Genomic DNA, 22,682 nt, shown 5'->3' with positions numbered 1-22,682 from the left:
CTTTTTTTTTGGAGGCCAGATCCCATGGAATTTAGAAGCTTTCCCAGTGAAGCTCAGGTTTGAGCCAGTTTGTCGGCTGCTGTAGTCCTATTGCAAGTATACAGCTGAAAAATCAAATCCGCTCATTTAGAAAAATTGCTCTTGTGAGAACTATACCAATTAACTTCAAAGGTGTTCATCTGAAAAAACATATTAGGCCCATTATAGAATCCCATTTTAGTGACATTCCTACAATACCATTAAAATAATTATTTTCAACTGGTTTGTCTTGAAAATAATAAAATAAATGTTAGTTATGTAAAATAAAGTGATAGTAAAGCATTACATAGCATGCAAATAAGCTCCTGAATGAAAAATGCTGATATATAGTTATTTGGATAGGGAAAAGATAGATATGTTATTAAAAACCTGAAGATTTCTCAGACAGGATATTACAGTCACATTTTAAACCCACATATACTGTTGTATTTCCATTACAGATTTAATCACTTCTGATATTTAATCCCTCATTCTCCTCTGTCCTGGAACGCTTCCCAGTGCAGTTAACCAAGACAGAGTTAAGCTTCTCACACTTAGACAGGTGCCCAGTCTGCCAAGAGCTTTTAAAGTATTACTGCCGTACTCATTAAGGCTCATGTCAAACTTGAGTGAACTCCCAGTTTGATGGTGCCTTGTGGTCACAACCATTAGATTTGTCTGGTCATTAAGTATATAAATTTAATTCATGCTATTAATATATGACAGAAACCACTAAAACATTTAATTTCAGTAAAGCAACTTCCATCCTAAATCTTTCTCAGTTTGAAAGTTAGGAATCTAGACTTCTGATATCCAGATTTTAAATGGATTCTGCTTCAAAAGATTTTTTTACTACTGCCTTTTATCTGCAAAACATAATCTACGTTTTGCTCTCCTGGGGAACATGTCTTCAAGTTCACAGATCAAAGTCGTACCTACTACTAGTAGTACCTAGTCCTAGTCATGGAAGTGAGCCGTGCAACTTATTCTAGGTTACCATTCTGTTGAAATAAGACTTTACGTTTACTTAAAATAGCAATGTGAGAAGTTAAAACCACAGAAATGAAAGTGTATAGACTGAATCCATCTTTGTTGGTTTTAGGAGCTGATAAAACATCTTAATACTCAGTGACATTATTTTGATTAATAATATCATATTAGCAAATATCAGCAGTGTATCTGAACTGTTTTGTATATGGGTTCCTACAAAGAGCCATGCCAGTTTTTCCAGTTACTACTAATATTTATTACCAATCCAATCATATTCATATATAACTATGGGAAATTGTATTGCATGCTTGACGTCTGTTTTCTCCCTAATGAATAATTATAGTTTATTGCATTGTTATTTAAGTTATAATAGAAGTCCTGTTTATCCTAATTTATTTTTTTAAAATATTCAGATGTATTTAATGTATATTATATGCTTGCGCAAGGTTCATACATTGTGGTCCCTTTCCATCTCTCATACATGTGAACTTGCCAGATTTCTTAATGTAACTTCTGTTGTTGGTCTTTTCTGTTTTTTTCCTCTCGTTTTTTAATTGTCAAAGTAGAATTTATACTTTTCTGAATTTAAGAAAACCATTGAAAAATAAGCAATATTTTTGTTAAATGGCCTTTACCTACCAACAATACGTTTCAAATCAAACATGCAATAAATCCTATTAGTATCAAGTGTGTTTAAAGTGGATCCATTGATACATGCTAGATCTTCTTTCGAGGTATCTCTCTACCAAGTAACTATAACGTAAATGAAAAGGAAACCCATGGAGACGGTAAGTTTTGGTATTACTGTCACAGTTGTATCATACATAATGTTTACCCAAATGTATGAAAAGTCTTGAGACTGCCTGTTCTGTTAAGAGAGAAATTCACGTAAAAAAGGAGATTGGGAAGAGGTGGGGTGAGGACTCAAATCGAGTTTTCTATAATTTCAATAAGAAATTTCAGGCTTTGTTATTGCTTGACAGAACAATACCACACACAACTGGAACCAGTTAGTGGCAGGGAAGCGACTGCGTGATGGCACATGTCTAGTCCCCATGTACAAAGGGAAAACTGGTAATTGAAGTCAGAGCAGGAATAAAGGAAATGCTGTTCAAAACCCAAAATAACTACTTCATCAGCCCTGGATTCACGGGCCTCTCATAGTGATGGGTACAAACAAGAGAAGCGCTGGGATAACTTCATGTTTGTCTGCCTTCTGTGCTGCCTGCGTTTTTTCCTGTCTGATGTTTGAAATGCAGTATGCGGCGGCTTTTTCCCCTGCAACCACCTCTTCTCTTTGTCTGTGCTGGGATGTGGTACACCACATGAAATCTTGGTATCGCACTCCAGAGCAAAATGAACTCTATTGCCTTAAATGATGTTAGCACAGTTTTCTGAGGGAGACAGCAGAGTTGCTTTTTTATTATTTTTTATTTGTTCCTGCGGCCCACCGAGGATTCCACAGCTTTGGAATCATGGGAAAATACATGGTCCTCTTAATTACAGGAGTGCCATTTGTATTGCTATAGTTAGAGGTCTGCCAGCATTTCCATTACAAACCCCGGTTCAGTGGTTGAAAAATGTGGTGCTGCCCTCATGAATCTTGAGTCAGGCCATGATTTGTTCCCCCTCCTCCCCTAAAAAAATTTGAAAGAAAATGTGGCTGGTTTTAAAATATGAAAGCAATAAATAAGTGACTAGATGTTGAGTATACGGGACTTTGCATTCCTACAGTTTAGCAAGAAATTTATTTTTAAATGGCAGTGTAGGTGACCTTTACTGTATAATGCTTGTGCAAGTGCTTTTGGCTATTTTGAAACTAATGAGTTTTTTCATTCTTATGTGCCTTCATTTAAATTGGTTGGATTGAAACAGATCCATAAAGAGCAGTTCAATGTATTTTGGATTTAAAGACCAACTCTTGAAATCGTTTCTAAATAACAGTTAAATAAAAGACTTTGGAAGTATTCATAGTTATCGATTCCTACAGTGTTAATTCCCAGAAATTCTGCCAAAAAATGCAAGTTGCCTTTACACAGGCACTGAAGCGTAGCAGCTACGGTTACGCAGGTACTACAAAGCACTGAGAGGTGGGGTTCAAAATGGTCTGCTTGTCTGTGGTGGTAATCCTTGATTTCAAATCTCAAGGATGCCCTGGCAGAAGATATGTATATGACATCTTTCCTTGACTAATGAAACAATTTAAGTAAGATTGCAGTAAATTTTTCATACCTTTAAATCAAATCTGTTTTTTTCCTGAAAAGACAGCTTTGGGTTTGATGCGGAAATCAATGCAGGAGCTCCATGGCCTGTGTTGGGTAGCTGACAACTGTAGGGCCCTGTAGTTTCATCAGGCTTTGAAAACTCTGGAATGTTAATCGAGTAGATCCAAAGAGTCCTCCTTTTTCTTCTGAACAGGGAGAGCAGAAACTGAGATTCTGTCAAAAAACAAGCAACTTGGTGTTTTAGCTTAGGTGTCCTTTATATGTTTTTTTTTAAAAAAGAACAAAACAATATTGCATGGGTATGTATTTTAGGAGTGTCAGAGAAAGTCCATCAAAAAAAAAGGAGAGAGGCTTATGTCTTGTATTGGGAATCTGATGGTAAGTAGTATAGAATATGTACCTTGCAGTGAATGCCCACTTGTTCTTGTGCAGAGATGCCTTTCAGTTAAAGTGTTTGCAAAGCAGGCATCCATAGATCATATCGAAAATAAATGTTTAAAATATGGGAAAAACATCTGTGAATTTTAATTAGCTTTATAACCCTACAAATAGGTTTGGATGTTATCAAAAGCCAAGTGACCTTCCTATTCTTTATCTCTTGATCTTACCATCAATATTTATGGTCCCATGACATTTTTCATGTAAATATCTGTTTGTGTTTGTGTGTTTCTGTGCAATGTTCTGCAAAGTACAGTGAGATAAGTGTGAACTCCATTTAACCTCTTGACAATCCCTTGTAAGTATTTAGAAAATAAATTTCTCATAAAATCTCTATGAATTCTTAGTTTATTTTCTAAAGCATCAGCTTTGCCTTTGATTGTATTTACTCTGTTAAAATTTGGTACTAAATGAAGGTTTCAGACCCCGTAACACTTGCTGTCCTGCTGCTGCCCAGCTTAACTACATGTCAGTGTTCAGTTTTTTATTTTAGTTATAATCCTGTTCTACTAAGTATTTGTATTTATGCTTGGTTGGCTGATAGAGGTTCAATATATGTACACTGTAGATGGAAGAAAAAGACAGAGAAGCGACAGCTGTACCCATGACGGGGAGATCTAAAACGTCTTCAGATGAATGATGGAACTAAACTGGTTATTCTTTCTGAGAGACAGAACCATTACCATTTGACTGAATGAAGCATATTCATATGCCTTTGCATATTTGATTTCCTAATCAGTGGCTGAATTATTACTTGCATTCTATGCAGAAGCTGGAGCCTTCCCTAGAGAACTTGGATATTCTGTAACAGAAGCTAGGATCTGCCTTTAAAGAAAGGGTTTTGGTGAATTAGAGATCATTGCTTTCATAAGTGGTCATAAAAAGAATTCACAGCCTTGCTAAAGAATGGAAATCGAGGGGAAAAGAAAAAAGGTGATTAATTTAACGTCATTAATGATTATAACCTTGGAGAGTGTGAGTTTATGGGTCAGAAAACACAATAGCAAAATAGGAAATAGCGGAAATTCAGTTTAAAAAGTGAAGTCAAAAGTAAGACATACAAAAAAGTTACGATAGAAGTACACCAGCTGTATGCATGGGGAATAACGTAGCACTCGGAACACACACACAGTAATTCATCGGGACACATAGTCTTACACAGATGAATAACATGTTCGAATACCCCCAGGGCAGAACAGCTTTGGCTGCATTAGGGTCATGTTTAAATAATTTTCACAAATGCTGTAGCTTAATCATTTAACTCCAGGTTGCGTGCTCTAATACGTCTGTTTTGTTTTCCCCTTAGCTAACAATGCCGACATTTCCTGTTGTTGTGAAGATTGGACATGCTCATTCAGGCATGGGAAAGGTGCAGATGCTACTTATTGCATGTTAGGAGGCCGGGTGCTTGTCTAGAATAACACGCATGTTCTTTTCTTTCCTGGATGTTTTAACTTTTCATTGTCCAAATTCTGTCTGAGATCCCTACCCTTGCCAATCTCTGCTTGTATATTATTCAAGAAAGCACCTCTCTTTAGGAAAATATTGAAATGCATACTCTATTTTCACACTGATGCCTTTTCAGTTTATGCTTTGTCCTATATAGGACGTTCCTTGAAACATGCCGAGGTGCTTTCTTGAAGCAGAACCCTTTTTATTAATTTAGTTGACTGCAGTGAAACTATTTCAGAGTCAAGGTCTGTTTGCACAATCCATCTTTTTGGACCTGGGAATATAGGAAGGTTTTGCCTTGGTTCTTTATTAGTTTCAGCTTGGTACTGAACTTTTCTTCATCTCCTGTCTTAATGTATTCTCTGTGATTGTTTCATACCACTATATAACTGCTGCTTTCTTTCTCCAAAGTAATTGCGTTTCAGTGGTGAGTACAGTTGTTTTGATATCACTTATCTCACAATGATGGTTTGATGGGATATGATTTAAATCCCGTTTTCATTGGTATCAGTGAAAATTTCTAGTCATTACAGATTAACCACTTTCTCTCACTGAAAACACTTCAGTGCTTTAAGTGTTTTAGACTTTAAAACAAATCATCAAAGAATCCAAAAGCTCCATGAACATAGTATTTGCCATTAGCAACAGAAGTAGAAAACTGATTGAATTGTATTTTATTCAGTAATTACGTAAGTTGTACTGTATGTTATGTTCTTTGCCTATGACTGTTTTGCTTTATTTCGTACTTAGTAAGTCAGTGGAAATACAGCAGCCAATTTAATTGAGAGCAGAATTAACCGCTAATTACTTAAACTGCAGTTTCTGTGGATTGCACATGTGAAGTATTAGAATGTTTATACCATACTTTCAATATTCACCTCCTGTTTAAAGAAAAGGGAAATGATACACAGAAAAGTTCAGCATATGAAATGTCTAGAAATTAATCTAGATTTTTTTAGCTATAAAGTATTTTACATCCTTAAAGTTTAAATGCCAGGGGTTTTGTAGTGAAATGCTTACTGTCAGAGTCCAAGTAAAGGTTCTCCACGTCCCCCAGCCCTCCCTACAGGCATTGCCAGGAGTAGTGTTGCCATTGGTCGTAATTAGACTCGCATATGCTGTTATTTTTTCAGAAACTAAGTAGAAACCGGGCATTGGGTCTAGTTTTGTGGCTCTCAAATCGCAAATTACTCTGTATTACTCTCCATCTGAGCGTTGAGAGCAAATGCTTAGGCCTTATGACTTCTTTTAGCTTCACCAGATCCCATTTAATATGCAAGTCCCATCTCACAGCTGTGGCACTCTGGCCCACCACTTCCCTTTTAAGCACCAACCAGGTGACAGTGGAAGCAAATAAGACGCTGGGCTTGCAAAGAGTTGCAGACTCTCCTAATAGATAACACGCAAATCACTAATCCCTGCCTCCTTTCCTCACCTTTCTGAAATGTACTGTAGGTACAACAGTGTGTTGTTGCAGTTCCAGTTTCCCTCTTCCATTTCCTACCAGCTCTAAGACTTGTCTTCCAAGTCACTTTTTCTCCCCCCTTCAGCCAGCTTCCTTGAAGTCAACCATAGACATGTGTCCTCCCTGTCCAAAAGTAACGCCTCTGTCCTCCATCTGGCCTCTAACGTCTCCTTCTCCCTCTCTCCCTAAATCAATATTCTCCCCTTTTCCACCTCCCTCCTATTTCAAGACATTAAAGTTGATTGGTTTAGTACCATTCACCATCTTAGCACAGTGTTCAACTAGGAAATCCTACTCCTAGAAAGCCTGACTCCTTGCAGAGAAGTGGGAAAAATGAGGAAAAACTGGTTCTGCTGTCTTGAGCCAACCCTCTGTGCTCCATGTGAATGCGCCCTCATCAGGGTATCACGACCCTTCATCTCCTCCCTCCCAGCAGATACATGATGTGACAGTACATGGGGGACTCCATATGCGTTCAGTTGCATGAGCAATTTACAGAATCAACAAGAATTCTATATAAATTAGTGTTGCATATTATCATGCCTTGAAAAATTCTAAAGCCTGCAGATCTAAAATTAACAATCACCACTTAAAAAACTGAAAAGCAAAATAAAATTCCACTGTCTGCATATTGCTTTTTACAGATGAACAGGTAATGTTTTGCCAAGAAAAACAGGTACCTTAATGCAGGAATCCAATAGAATCTAGAAATCAGAGAAAAAATCCAATACTTTTTTTTATAAACCGATGCTGTCAAAAAGCATGCTTCTCATGAATGCCATTTGCAACTGAATTCTACATTTTGTTCCTAATTGCTCTTTTTTCTTTTGTATATGCTGTTTATTTGTGGTATGATGACTACAGATCAAGGTAGACAACCACTACGACTTTCAGGACATAGCCAGCGTGGTAGCACTTACTCAGACCTACGCCACTACTGAACCCTTCATAGACTCCAAATATGACATCAGGATCCAAAAGATAGGCAATAACTACAAAGCATACATGTGAGCCAAAAACTTATATACTTCCATTCTTTTGTTTCAACATTGATAAGCAGCAATAAGATTAAGAGTGTTGGATGAGTCTCTGAGTTGATGCAGTGACTTCGTGCCTCCATTGTCATACTCCCTGGAAAGACAATATTTTAGTCTTCCTAGATTTATTAAGACTTCTTTTTAAGTTGATTGTGACTGGGAGGAGGAGAATGAGGTAACAGTTGAGCCTGCCAGAGTGGTTTTCCTGCTAACCTTTGTTTATTTTTTCATTTAAAGAAAGGTGCAGTTGGAAGGGGATTTGCTTTCATAGAGGCCTTGTTAAATCAGATTCCTTCGTATCTTTTTGGCAATTTAGGATCAAATTTTCTTCTCCCCCTAGGGATATTTAGATGGCATTCATTCACACAAACCTGAATAATAACACTTGAATGGAACAAAGTACTCTCCTTTTAACATAACACATGGAAGAAAAATTCTAATCTTGCAGTGGCCTTCACATATATGGATGAAAATATCTTCTCATTTTAGAATCCAGGTGTTTGTTTAAAGATCATGACTATACGAGAGGCTAAAAAATGGGTGTTTCTGTTGCACAGACAACATTAAGCTGGAGCAGTAAAACAGGTTATCACATAGTAGTTGAGCTATGGTAACTGTATTTATGCATATTTTTACTCTATTTCAATTATCAAGCAATGTAATCTGACATACACTCATTTAATTCATGTTTTTAAGACAAGTTAGATCGTCTTACGTATTTGTTCCCTCATGCTTACAGATCTGAGGCAGGCAAAATATAACAAAACATAGATAAAAATACATATACGCATTTACATATGCACACCCACATACGCGCGCAAAGATATTTCTCCAGGAACTCCTGTAACGTTGGAGGGATCAGAGATTTCTTGTGTGTTGACATTTGCAAGGTACAGTCAAATTCTTTATCAGTAAAAATGATTGAATTCCAAGCAAACCATAAATACTAAGAGAAACAAAAGTTGGAGCTGCGTAAAATGTTTTGTAGCATTAAAGACAAAGTTAGGTTCTGGAATCCTTTGTTGGTGACTTTTCAGACAGAAACTCTGTAATTCAAGCTCCCAACAAAATGTTAGATGTGTTGAGTCTACTCCACCTCTCCCTATAGGCAATAAGAATCATAAAGTACTTCTGAATGATACACCTTTTAGCCCCTGCGTCTCCAGGAAAGATAATTCCATTTCTGCATGTCTGTCTTACACTGGTGTTCCAGACTGCTGACTTTTCCTGGCTTTAGCCCCATAGCTGGAGACATCCATCCTACTTTTTCTAATAGCACCATACCCCTACACCGCAAGCTCACCTCTCTCCTATCTGTCCAAACCATATCTTGCTCCAGTCCCACCGCTTTCCCAGACCACTTCTACTTTTCTGTCTCTTAGTCCTCACCCCTTAATGTCTAACCTTTTTAGTTGCCCCAGGTTGTGCCTTGCCCCTTCTGTTCTACTCAGTGCCATTCAACAGCTTTGTTCTCCCTCTGCTACCAGTCACCATTTTTTCTCTATCTCAGACCTTTTCATACAACTACTTCTGCCTCTTCAAGGCTAGGATAGTACTCCTCTCTCTTCCCGGTGCTTTGACAGGCAGATTTCTTGTTTTGCGCTACCCATCTCTCCCCTCCTCTGTTGTTTACAATAAACAGAGTTGATTTGTCTCTGTCTTACAGCTCCCAAGTGGCAGAGTCTTCGGAATAAGGCCCAGCTCTTAATGGTTATGACACACTGCCAGCTACCAGCTGTCAGATGCAATATTAGTAACGTGATGCTTCATTCCCTACAGTAGAAACCGAACCGCTACATTTCATAAGCGGGAGCCCTACGTTTCTTTCTTTGACTTGAAATTTAAGTGCTGTTTGGTCTCTAGTATAATGTTGGAAGAGTCAGCCACAGGAAATTTATCATTTTCAAACATAAATGTTTCTTCTTCATAGAAGAAGCAGTTGGCCTAAGGGACAGCAAAAATAAGTTAAAATGACAGCCTGTTCCTCCTACCTTTTATTTATTTTTAAGTTTCTACTCAGAAAGTATGGGTTCATCCAAATGCTAAAAGCCTAGCAATCGTTTTTTCTCTAGGTTCTTTCGTACAGTTAAATCACACCAAAAAATGCAATACCGATCCATTGTTACAAAGCATCATGAAAAGGAGAAGATTTACCAAACGTCTGTAAAATTCTTCATATGCATACATATACATTATATCAGCAGAATATTCTTTGACAGCTGGTTCTCATTTTGTTCTGTGACACAGGAACAGAGTACTTAGAGAGCCACCACAAAAAAATACCAGCTGAACATTTGTTTTTGCAGTTTAAAGAGAGTTATTAAGAGTTTCAGTTTTATATTCTGTGGGAAATTGTGGTATAAGTGGATCCATGACTCAGAAAACACTGGTGCTTATCATCTGTCAGTAGAGATTATAGCCAAAATGCAACATTGGATCCCTCTAAATGCCACAGCTCCTCAAAACGCTTTGTGACGCATACTTAACTACACTTGGTACCATTACAAAATTCATCTGACTTCAAGGAAATAGACTTAAAAGGGTCACACACGATGAAGAAAAACAGAAATACAAAAAGACTACATCAAAATCTCCTCTCCAAAAGCAATACGCTGAATCCATAACTTAATGTACTTTGATCAAAAGGTCAATAAAACAAAAGTAGAGCACATCAACCAAAGAAAGACAGTGCTGTAGAATTAAATGGTTAAGCAGGCTACCGACACAAGAATTATAGGTAGACATTTCGACAGATTTTCTGATGACAAGTCCCTGTCCAGACAATTTGGATTACGTACTTTAAATGGTACTAAATAAAGCAGAAAGGTGCTGGAAAAGGGGAAGCTGGAGTTACTGTGAATTGTTTATAGTAATCATAATTCCTTTTCCCCCAATTTTAAAACAGTTCTTCCTTCTTTGCAAAGACCAAATCAAGTGAAAACATGTTAAGCCTAAGTGTAAAGCACTTAAAAGTGTTAGGAGTTGTTTCCTATTTTGTTCAGTATTCAGTAAAAGAGGAGGAAATAACATTGTGAAAGACCCTTAGCAGTTATCAGAACGCACGTGAAGAAGGGTAGGAAACCTATATATTTCAGCAGAGGAAATGATATGAATTACAGAAATCATATCAAAGGTTTGAAGTGCCAGATGGTCTGGTCGGGTACTTTTCCATCCCTTAACTGTGGTCTAATGGAACCCCTGTTGTTCTGGAGTTCTGTGTGACAGACCTAGCATCAGCAGCTCCAGCCCGCAAGCTGCTGAGATTACACCAATTAGGTCTGTGTCCATCGTATTCCTCTCAGTCCTCGTCTGGTCCCTACAGCATTGGTACAGCCACCCAAGCATCCAGTCGTGAGACTGCTTCAGGTTCAACAGGGGACCTTTCACGTTGGGGAGTGACCGTCTTTTCCCCTGTAGTCAGTAGTGCTGAGATGACATCAGTGCAGCTGAGGATCTTGAACTAAACACTTCCTAAAAGTCTTCAGGCCAGTTTTTTTTTTCTCTGATTTGGTCACATCTTGCTTCCTAAAAACCACCTGAAGCACTACATGCTAATGAATGCCTTTGAGAAGTCTGCAATAGAGTTGAATTGTGATTTGTGAGAAGTGTTATCTCACTGATGCAGAATATGTGTGTAGAGAAGTAACAAACTTAAAATTTTTACTTTGTAAGTACACACATGTCAATAGATATCACTTGAAAAATCAAGCAGAAATCACAAAATAGTGTTATTAGAGGGCAAAGTTACCTTACACGCAGCGCTCAATGTGCACCTTTCCCTTTCACTAGTTTCTCCCCCATCAATGAAGAATATGGCACCTTACAAGAACTTTACGCTCTAAAATTCAGCTAACTTTACGAGGGTCCCGTAGAGAAGTCAACATTCCCCCACAACTGCTACTGACCCTCGTAATTAGGTTAATAGAAAAATGGAGAGAAAACTATAGCTGCTGCCTAATATACTTTTAATGCATTACAGATGTTCCTATTATTTTACTAACTGCAAACACTTCATAATTTGTACCCTTAGCTTATTCCCAGTACAGCATTTAGGTTTCAGAAAACGGTAATCTTCTCAGCCCTGGTAGCAGTCCTGAGGTCTGAGGAGAAAAAAACCTTTTTATGATTTTTTTTTTTTCTTAGAAATAAGTAAAAGATGGTATACTCAAGCCTTGGCATAAGCTGTTTAGATTGTATTAGTAAACTAGCAAAGAGTGAAAACTGGAGGAGGAACCAAAATCCATCTCTAAAAGAGAGCTGCGATCACTTCAGGGGTGTTAAAAAGATAGGTATGTTGATTCCCAAGTATTGGGACCTAACTCTGCAGGGACAGGAATTTGAAATGAGAAGCTGAAGCTTCAGTTGCTTTACATTTGCAGTAATAGTACGTTACAGGCTATTTAATCCATTTATAACTGATAACAGCTTGTTGCTAACACTTTCACTTAATCATAGTAGGTCTTTTAAAAAAAAAAAAAGTCTTAAATGAATAAATGGGGAACACAAATTTCACAGCAGTGTCATACTTCTTCATAACATGCCTACAGTGAAGTGAGTATTACCAACAATTGCGATGCCTCTTGGAATTCTTTGTGGTTGAGATGTTCTGTTATCAGCTGCCAGATATGAAAAAGGTGTAAATACTGCTATAGTATTCATGTGAAAATCAGAGTCATTTAAGAGATAATGAAAATATAAAACCACTGGCCGTCTTTGTAATATTTTCCCCCTTTCAGGAGAACTTCCATATCCGGAAACTGGAAGACAAACACGGGCTCTGCAATGTTGGAACAAATTGCTATGTCAGATAAGTAAGTCGAGTCTCATGTAAAAGGTAATTAAAAAAAGATTAATGAAATTTTATTTTAAATCAGTTTTCTAAAAATCCCATTGTAGATGTGCAATTCACAGTAAATGCATGTCTCCTTTCATTTTGGAAAAACCCCTTTCAATTAGATGAAAGAAAATGAGCCAAGAGTTTCTCTATGCCTTGTCTCAGAGTCAACTACCCAAACTAAGTACCAGCCTTGGGTGCTTATGAGTACCCTTGGGTTCCTCCGTCCCTATCTGCACCTAGAAAACTTCCAATTTTTCCCTTCAGAAAAGTCCATTTTTCAGATTCAACCTATCAATCATTTCCTCAGGTTCGTTTGCCCTCTTTTACCTAACAGTCTTACCCTGTGCCACAGTATCTTAAACTTTTCTCCTTCTACGTCATCCATGATAACCAAGCCACCTAGTCTTAACTTTGCCTGTTTAAATCATATTTCTCTTTTCTACTTTCGATCCTGCTAAATTGCGTATTTTTCATTTTTGAAATTTCCACTAAACTGCACTGTGAGGCTTTTTACCCAGATGCTGGGATATACTGAAGCTTATTTCCCTCATGCCATCGTTCCAGCTCTGTACTTTGGTTTACTGTGCTTTTCTTTTTCTCTCCAGTCGTTACGCTGGCTACTTTTTGCAATCCAGTCAAACATATTCTCCTTGCAGTTTCATTTTGAAGCTCAGGTCTTCTATTGACAGAACTCTTCTCTCAATACTGCTCACTTGCTCCCAAGTTCCCCCCCAACATATAGACCTCTTTTCCCTGCAAAATAATCTATGAGGCTTTTTGATGGCTATGAATTTTCCTTTGTTCAGCTTCTCCAAAGGTTGCTACCAGTGGAAGCTAAAAAACTCAGTACAATAAAAGTGTAAGTCAAAAGGTGTTTTAAACTTCAACAGTAGTCTTTTTCTGGTGTTTTTTATGTTGGGGTTTTTTTAAAGTCTGGAGCCTACTGGAGCCTACTTGGTCCCTCTTATGAGCTGAGGGAGACACAGGGACTGAACCGTTGCCTGCCCTGAGAAAGGTGAAAACAAATAAGACAGGAATTACAACTCCCTGCTGTCCAACCCCTGTCTAGACTGTGTCCTCACTGATCTCCCCTCTGGGGATGGAGCGGAGCCACATTATTTTCTCTTTCTCATTCCCCTCCCACCTTCCTTTAGAAAGTGAGGTTATGCCTTCACTCAGAGGGAAAAGAGAGAGTGTGCTCGAGTGTGCGTAATTACAGTCCATGAGGTATTCCTCTGTAAAAACACAGGCGCTTTAGTTCTGCCATAAGGAAAACTAACCAATATCACGTATGGGTAACGAGTATGAAATGCTAACCTTGCCTAGCTACCTCACGGTAAACGCTCTGTGTGCTGCCTTCTGCTTCCATTTTTGCATGTGAGATAATTAGAGCATAACAGGTATTTTCCTATTAAAAAAACACTAGCCAACAAAACAAAACTTCTTTTATGCTGATGAAGACAAAAGCATAGAAAAGCTGGATGTTTTCTCATAACAGAAGGGGGTACGTATCACACAGCCCCACCTTTTGTTTGATTACACACTGAAGCGCACAAAGCACAGAAAGGAAGAGAAGGGAAAATCGACGTTTTCTGAGGCGTTGAAGTAGTTTAACAGCATACCAAAAGCAATCAGATCTGATGCCTGTGTTTATAATACATCTCATGAATTAGGAAGAAGTGCTTTGAAAGCACTGCCTGAGTGGGCATTGTTGACTGAATACAAATCTTGGTCTAGAAGTTTAGAGAAGAAAGAAGAATGTGGCGCAGTAAGGGACAATAACGAGGCCGAGAACAAGCACATTTCAATGTTGCATGTTCTTATTGATCCCTCTATTTCAGAGAGGCACTGCTCTCTAGGTAGGACCAGAAAAATAGAGACCTATGCTAACTGTGCACGCCTCATCTGGCGCACCAGGTATTTCATGCCAGACACGTGAGGAACAGTACTTTATTAGCTGTCAGTTCTAAGGCTGCTGCACACTATATTGGCTCTGGGAAAATAAGAACCGTGGCCTCTTGTCAAACCTACTGTGCAAGCCTCGGGTTTAAAACACTACGGGCTAGTCCAGCCAAGACCTCTCTTTCCAAATGTAACTGTATTTTTCCAGCTCAGTGTTTGCTGGCAGAAGATAGACTATAAAAAATGCTTTCATTGATGTTTCGGTATTTTAAAGAAAATGTCTTCATTTTTTTATATATAAAGTCCAGATATTTACTGTTAAAGACAAGTTTTGCTGCCCTCATGACTTTCTAAGATAGACGTTGGTATTGTACAGCCAAAAAAAGTTATTTATAAGCAAGTGTATGCAAGCAGTCCAGTCAGTCAGTGCATCTACAGATGTTGAAATTGTCAGGCATCCAAAAAACCCTCTCATTTTGGACAAAAAACATGTTTCTCACAGGAAAAAAATTCTTTTCATTGCTAAAATATTACCATCAGGATTTTTTCAAACAGTTGTATCAATTTCTTTGTATTCTGCTTAAAAGAAAAACTTTTCCCCTGGAACAGACTTGATATTAGAAAATATAAAGAATGTGACCTAATAAGTTTACTTGGAAAGGATGCTGTTACAGAAGATATTTATATATGAGTAAAACGCTCAGCCCGGCAACGAATTTCCTTTGATCCTACAATGAAGTCAAATGCTACGTTTATTACATCAATTTTTTTTGCAATGGAAAATACCATGATGTGGCAAATCTATCATCATGGCTCAAAGGCTGGATGAGGAGAGAGCATGAGAGTGTCTGCTAAAGGAAATAAGCTCTGATTTATACTCAAATGCTAGCCCATGGAAAAGAAGAAAGATTATGATAAATGGCTGCTTTCAAACTGGTGGGTTTTTTTAAGCAAAATACGTCCTTCCATCGGGGGAACCGTGATATCTGCCTGTATAACCTTTCAAGACCATATCATCACCTACTGGTGCCCATGCACAGCTATGCTATTAGTTAATGAAAGTTCTCAATGCTATTTTGTGTCCTGTGAGTCAATCCCTGCCATTGAGCAAACACGCACAGTTTACATCACCTCAGAACGCTCTCAGCAAAGTATTACGGCTTCCTGTTATGTCACTGACAGCTCTGTACTTGATCACAGGAATTGCCTCACTGTTTCTTCATTCCCTTGTTAGTCAGATAATCTCTCTATTCATAGGATGGATAAAGCTCTTCATGCAAGAAAAATGAATCATATTACTGCATGTAGAATGGGTAAACTGCCCGTTCCTTAGCCCGTATTTCTTGCCATGAGGTTAGAAATGAAATGGAGGAGTTCTTGTGTTCGATACTGTATGAAAGACAAGCTGGGTTTAGGAGCTGTAGAATTCCTCAGGATTCTTTACATTTCTGTTGAATTTTGCCGTAGTTGTCTATAACCCAACATGAAGAATATTATCCTTGTCTGCACGCTACATAACTTTTACATAGTGTCATACATCTGTTTCTCTTGCATCATCTTAAGGGTTGTTCTGTCTTGATTTTTCTTTTGCCATGTTCAGTGATGTACATGCAAAGCTATCATTGCTATTTTGGAATACAGTTGCGTCTGTAATTTAAGACAGAGACTCTCATTCTAGTTTTTTCTGATGAAAGAGTAAAACATGATTAAAAAAACATGATTAAGTACACTACCAAGCATAATAAGCAAGAGGATTGTCACACTTGAATCTATGCACAGATGCACAAGTTTGAATTTCACAGGAAAACAGAAGCCCTGTTCCCTACTTTGTAAAACCCCTCGGCATCGCCCAAGCCACCCAAACTGGTAAGGTGATAAATCCCCCTTCTGTGGAGTTCTCGCAGAAAGTACAGCCACAACTAGCAAGCTGTACGAGCGTAAGGGCCCTGGAAATGCAGGATGGGGGACAGCTAAATGCTCTTGGTGTTCCAGCATATCTTATCTTCAGGTTACTCACAGTTTAGAGCAGACACATGTTTGGACCAGTAAAAACTGGGACAGAATCCAGCATAACACTAGGCCAGGATACAGAGCCACAGCTTTTCTGGATTCTACTGGGAAAAGTAGAGTAATCAGGCCATTATCTCTAAGCTACTATTCTGGGAAATACAAATTCAGTAAAGCTGACAATATAGTGAAAATTCTGAATTTAGAGCAAACGTTATATAAAACACATTATTAGGTTAAGCCTGTAGAAGAACAAGAGCCTGATGAGATACTCACAGAAAAAAAATTATTTTTATAAAACAGGTACAAGCTTTGGGTTGACACCTGTTCTGAAATATTTGGTGGTTTGGACATCTGTGCTGTTAAAGCTGTACATGGAAAGGATGGAAAAGATTATATTTTTGAGGTAAGCAATTCCACTTTTTTCAATATATGCTTTTATATATTACAAACACCTAAGTAAAGAACATTTGTGATAGTTAGGCACTGGCTTATTTGTGTTTCAGGAAAGGCTGTGTATTTTTGAGCAATGTTTAAATCATAATACAAAGCCACATGTCCAAGTTAGTGGTAACACTTGCTGGAAAATGTAACCATATATATGGTAATGTCTTTTAGTGTTTGAGGAAATGTACACGAACTACAAAACAAAGCCAAATGTGGATGTCACATTTTCCCAACACTTATGATTTCTTTCCTGAGCAGGCTGACCAGTTTTTCCTGGAAGGTTTATAGATAGCACTATCCCAAGGGAACCCCAACGAAATTATACCTTTACGTGGAAAGGGAAATTAAGAATGAAGTGGAAACAACTTTACTTTTTTCTAGCCTAAATGTTACCTTTAAGATCAGATTCCTCATGAATCAAAAGTTTCTGCCGTAGATAATTTTGGAAAGTTTTAAGTGTCTCATTTACATTAAGTTTTTTATGGATAAATGTAACTTTGCCTAGCCATGAAACAAGATATCATCACTTACCTATCACACAATTCAGGATTTCTTCAGCATCTTCCATGTTCTTAGAATTTTATTCAGGAGATGGGCAAGGATCTTCAGAATCTTCCCCACCCCAAAAGAGGTCGATATTTGCTAACGCAATAGTAAGAGTAATTTTTCTAAACTGAGAGGGTAACCTGGAGATTATGGCTTGACTCTTCTCTAGTTATTTGTATCCATTTATAACAGAGAAGCTTTGCAGAAGTAAAAAATCTCCATTTTGTCACAGTGTTAAACAGCTCTATGTATTTTCTTCTCTTCACTTTTCATAAATTTATTTATCACTATTGCAATTGCTAATAATTCCCAAATCAATCCATAGCGCTTTAAAGGACTGAGCAGCTTGCAGCAGTAAACCTACAGCAAGCAAACAGTATTAATCACTACCTCCTGAGATGCTGAGGAAGATGTCAAGAAATCCTGTTTCCTTAGTCACCCTGGCCAAATCACAACTTACTGTGTCTTACTGTATCAAAACTCACTCTAGCATAAAATTTAGGATGCCATACTAAACCTCTTCTGTTGCTTCTTCATATAGTGCGGTCTTTCCCCTCCACTGCCCACTGAGGTTCCTGTTAAATCTGTAATGCTTTGCCCAGTGAAATCTGGCTGAGATTTGAAAGAGTGAAGAAAGTGTTTTCCTCTTTCTGAAAACAGACTACTCTGTCTTCTGGTGATACAATATAGAGGGAATTCCTGAACGTAAGATTTGTCATGTGTGCTACTTCACAGCTTGGCTGTAGCCATGGATGTATCTCGCACACTTCTGCTTACTGGGAAGGGATTGACTTCTGCTCGCAAGTAAGCTCCTCTCCAGCAACGGGGCTGTGGCAGCCTCCCATACGCCATTTAAAGCTGTGTAGGATACTCTGCAGCGCTCGTAGCCCCTAAATGTCTCAGGGGAAGGGTCTCAGCACTTTTCACACACACCCATCTATCTGAATTCATTACATTTGAGATACTTCATGCTGATTTGGCGGGCTTTAATCCAATAAATTGTTACCCCAAAATTTAAACTAGCAAATAAATGTAGATTATTTTAAGACAGAAGATCTTGGTTATCTTACCTCATAAGACAGTGGTTAAAAACTGAACAATTGCATGCAGAAAGATTCAAAACTAGCGCAGGGTTGCATTTAACAAGTATATTCTTGTAAGAACTAGAGGTTTCAGACATAATACAATGTTGTCTCTTATACACTGGAGCTAAAGCAAGTCTGAGAAATGATTGGCATCAACCCACACTACTTAGTCCCTCCTCTTTTATTCCTTACTTTCTTTCCATCCTGTTCTTTCTGTTCAAACATAGTCGGACCTTTTCTGCTTCCAGTGGAAGTGAGATGACTCCTTTATTTTAACAGTTGACACTTCTGTTGCATTCCTCAGTTAGCAAATTCCTGTCAGACTAAATGCACGTCACTCTCATTCACTGAACTCAGTTGTTTCCACATTTTTGATACTGCACAATTTTTCAAATTTTTGAGCAAAGCCAGCAAGCATCACCAGCTTCCACTGAAGTCAGGTACACAAAGTAATTCCTGCATCAGGCCTGGGAGGACCGGTGGGTAGGAAAAGAAGGAGGAGCAGTTTTTTGAAAATGAAATAGGCAGTGCAAATTCTATAATGGACCAACAGAGTACGTCACTTCCTGCTTCCATGCTTTTCCATGCCAGATAGTCATACTTCTAAGCAAACAGAATTCTGAGAACTGCAGGACACATCAGGAACTGGGTTTGTAGAGCATTTTAAGTAGTGTACATAATAGATGTTGCAATTAAAAGAAAGAGTGGATAGGAGCGTGATAATTCTTGCTGTTCTACAGAATCAGCTGAATTGTTTGGAAGATGGTAATTCTCATCAGCAAGAATATTTAGAATCTGGGTAAGGCATTGAAATGTAGAATTGTTTGCAAAGTTCACATCCAACAGAACATCTGTAAAACTTACGATCATTTGCTACTAAAAAGCCAGCTTACATCAACACTTATTACACTATAATTTTAACAGTTATTGCACTATAATTCTATGATACAATGAAGAGCAGAAGACCGTCTGCACCAGGAAAAAGGAAAAATTTTTGCCTTTTGTGTACTTTCAACATGGGAAAATAAATGTGTTATTAAAGCTAGCATGTACATGCTGCAATCAAGAACCAGTAGCTGAGCGGGACATTCGGTTCGTAAATACTGGGTTTACACTCCAATTGCAGTCCCATGCTGAAACCTATGCGCTCATGTTTTCGTGGTGACTGGTACACCTACTGCAAAACTAAAAGTGTCAGTATTACTGACACTAATTCTGCAGATATGATCTGACAAGAAACATACAAACTTCCTAATATGTGAAATAAACTATGCACATATGTTCTTCCTGATTTTTCAGTTTGAACATTCAACCAGTGTAACCAGCAATAGGAAAGCATGCATATGTGTCATCCAGCTTCAGAGTGAATGTGAATTAGGGTAGAATTCTGCTAAAGTATCCTTCATATACTCAGCATTCTAGACAGAAATCAACTTCAGAGGGATTTTCTGTAATAAGGGTGGGAGAGCAGCATTTTACAGGAATAACTGCTTAGTGCATAGTATGTGTTTTGATGAAGGTGTTCAACAAAAGCTTTAGGATGTTCATAATCCAAGGCAATAGTTTAGAAATACCCACAGCGTTTACGTATTGCATGTAACGACTCATCTGCTTACAAAAATCCATTCTAAACTAAGGCTAGAAAATATAACACGTAAATGACTTTTTATATGACTATTGCTGGAAGGTTATTAATTAATTTCATATTGTTCTTTCCTTTCCTTTTTTGTCCTATACCAATAATTTTATTATTTTAGTGTTATAGCCATTCAACTGCTTTGTGATGGTCATTTTGTCATTCCTTGGTTTAACATTCTGCTTTCCTTTATTCCCCAAAACCATGGAGCAACAAATTGTACCAGTGGCTGATGTTAGAGAATCAGTACAACATTGTGTCTCATGAATCTAATGTTCTAGCTGTACTTCCTAAAAAACACCACTATAGAGTGATTCTTTATCTATGATCTAGTACGGTGCGCTTACATTGCAGGTAAGAATGTGTTGGTTCTTAATGTTAGATCTAGTCATCATGCCCCACTTCTTCAAGAAGGGTAAACATTTTTTTTTCTGTTTTAGTTTCTCTAATAGTTTCTCTTCTGTATATATTTGATTAAAAGGATGAGAAATTTTAAATAACTTACTCTTACTTAAATCTCATGGCCATTCAAGTCATGCAAAGTTTTCTTGCTGTGTGAGTAAGTAATGACTGTTCAGAAATAATATGGAAGGATTAGAGAACTATAATGAAAGGAAAAAATAAAGAATGTTTACGGACACTGAAGTATAGTTCTAGACACTTAATTTCTGCGTAGTTATACCTTATTATGAAATAAAGAAATATACAGATCTTTATTAATGTTAGCTTCTCGTAGATGTCTCCCTCGTGCAATGTGCATGTTCCTTTGACCAAGTAGGTCTCAATGTAATAAAAAACCCAAGAAATTGCAGTCTAAGTACACCTTCTCACATTTTATAGCTTTGGGTGCTAGATTTGGGTCTAATTTATAGATTTGGGTCAGTTCCCCAGTGCTAGTTTGTGCATCAGTATCTTCATATTTCTATAGCCACCCGAGACATTTCTAGTCATTTAAACAAGCTGAACGCAATACTACTATTTTTTCCCAAACATTATAAAAAGGGTACATTTTGAGTGTACCATTCATCTTTCCACACTGCTATAAATGCTATTCCCTGGGGAATTTTGAAGGATGACCATTTGTGCCTTCTTGCTATGCAGTTGAAGGATACCTTATGCATCCCCAGGAAAAAAAATCCAGACCAATTTGTCTGAAGACAGGAAGGCCAAAAAGTCGTAATATTATTCAAACACAATACGACCTCTGTTCTTCTGTGAAGCTACAAGCTCTCTACAGTTTTCTTAGATGGGAGCTGTAAGAGGTAACTCCGACTTTTAAAAGAACATGGTTTTCTAAAGGTTGTTCCCAGGCAGAAATGACCTTCTCTAGAAGAACCTTGTTGTTCTTCTTGTCTTTTACTGCTATACTCCAAAGAACTATCTCCAAACTCCTACGAGGGCAATGAACTAATTAAAGAATCATTTAGCTAAAAGGAAGGGCTATCAGGTTGATCAGGAGGAAGGTCAAGTTATTGCTCTGTGTAACGATCTGAGCTATTCATTTAGTGTCTATTCTTTTCACCTCAATTGGAATACTCAGCTGCCAAGCATCATCCTGCCAGAAACAAGCTGTAGAAACAATTTTATTAGCACATCATTGCAACATAGAGCTTTTTAACTGTCTCACCAATTCTTGCTAATTAAGACATCAAATTAAGGTCCATTAGACTTTAACGTCTTAAATAGAAGAAGGAGTTTTAATCTTTCCCTTTATAAATTAATACTTCTGTAGTTTTAATACTAGAAGGAACAGATACTCGTGTTTCTGACTCCACTGAATATGATTCACTCTTGGAAAACCAAACCTCTGGGAAACTAAACAAAAGCTCGTATCATGATGATGAATGCAGTAAAAGAAAACAAATGTAACAGAATCCTTTAAAGTGGCCTCACAGGCAGTCTCCCAAATTTTGCTCAAAATTGAACGGGTGGGTGGCTGCTGCAGGTGTCTTATTTCTACTTGCTTGTTTTTACCCTAAGCTATATTAAAATTAGCTTCCAAGTAGTTTATAACCTAGAAAGATGCAAGCCATTTGGATTTCATAAAGAGTATTTTCAACCACTGTAAGCTAATATAAGAAATTAAGAAACAGAATTTGATTTTTTTTCAAGTCTTGGTGTAACGATACCATTTCTGAAGGTGCTGCAGTCTATCAAACTACTAGGAAATATACCACCAACTCCAGAATATGTATATACTGTATAAGGTGTAGCGATACAGCACCAGCACTAAGTACGCTGTCTTTTACAGACTTCTGTATTCCCACATTCAGTGTCCTGAATAATATTGGCTAACGTACAGGAGGGAATATGGCAGAAGGGGGAGCAAAGGCAGAAGAAACCTGTACCTCATGCAGTACTTGTGCAGAATTTTACTTGCAGTTGTGCTTTCTAGGAAATGCTAGCTCTGTTATTCAATTTACCGTTCAGATAGAGCTATGTCACTGACTATGGCAGAACTTTAATGAGCACAAGGCTCTGATACTGTACTCCCCAGTGCTCAGACGCTAAACTTACTTATTCTTCTATCTTAATCATATACATTTCCAAATTCAGCACCAAAGACTGAACAAAGACATGAAAATACATTGTTAGAA

General features: G+C 37.8%; 1 protein-coding gene across 1 annotated transcript in view; it reads left to right on the top strand.

Moving 5' to 3' along the window:
- Positions 1-22,682, top strand: part of SYN2 (synapsin II) — a 181,230-nt gene that overhangs the window by 129,863 nt on the left and 28,685 nt on the right. The window contains exons 6-9 of the mRNA XM_009889959.1: positions 4,978-5,040; positions 7,453-7,595; positions 12,362-12,436; positions 16,675-16,777. Of these exons, the coding sequence (XP_009888261.1) occupies positions 4,978-5,040; positions 7,453-7,595; positions 12,362-12,436; positions 16,675-16,777 (384 nt within the window). The remainder of the gene's footprint in view (positions 1-4,977; positions 5,041-7,452; positions 7,596-12,361; positions 12,437-16,674; positions 16,778-22,682) is intronic.

Source organism: Charadrius vociferus, unplaced genomic scaffold (assembly GCF_000708025.1).
Source record: "Charadrius vociferus isolate BGI_N301 unplaced genomic scaffold, ASM70802v2 scaffold67, whole genome shotgun sequence".
NCBI classification, from domain to species: Eukaryota; Metazoa; Chordata; class Aves; order Charadriiformes; family Charadriidae; genus Charadrius; species Charadrius vociferus.
This window is presented reverse-complemented; position numbering and strand designations above follow the sequence as displayed.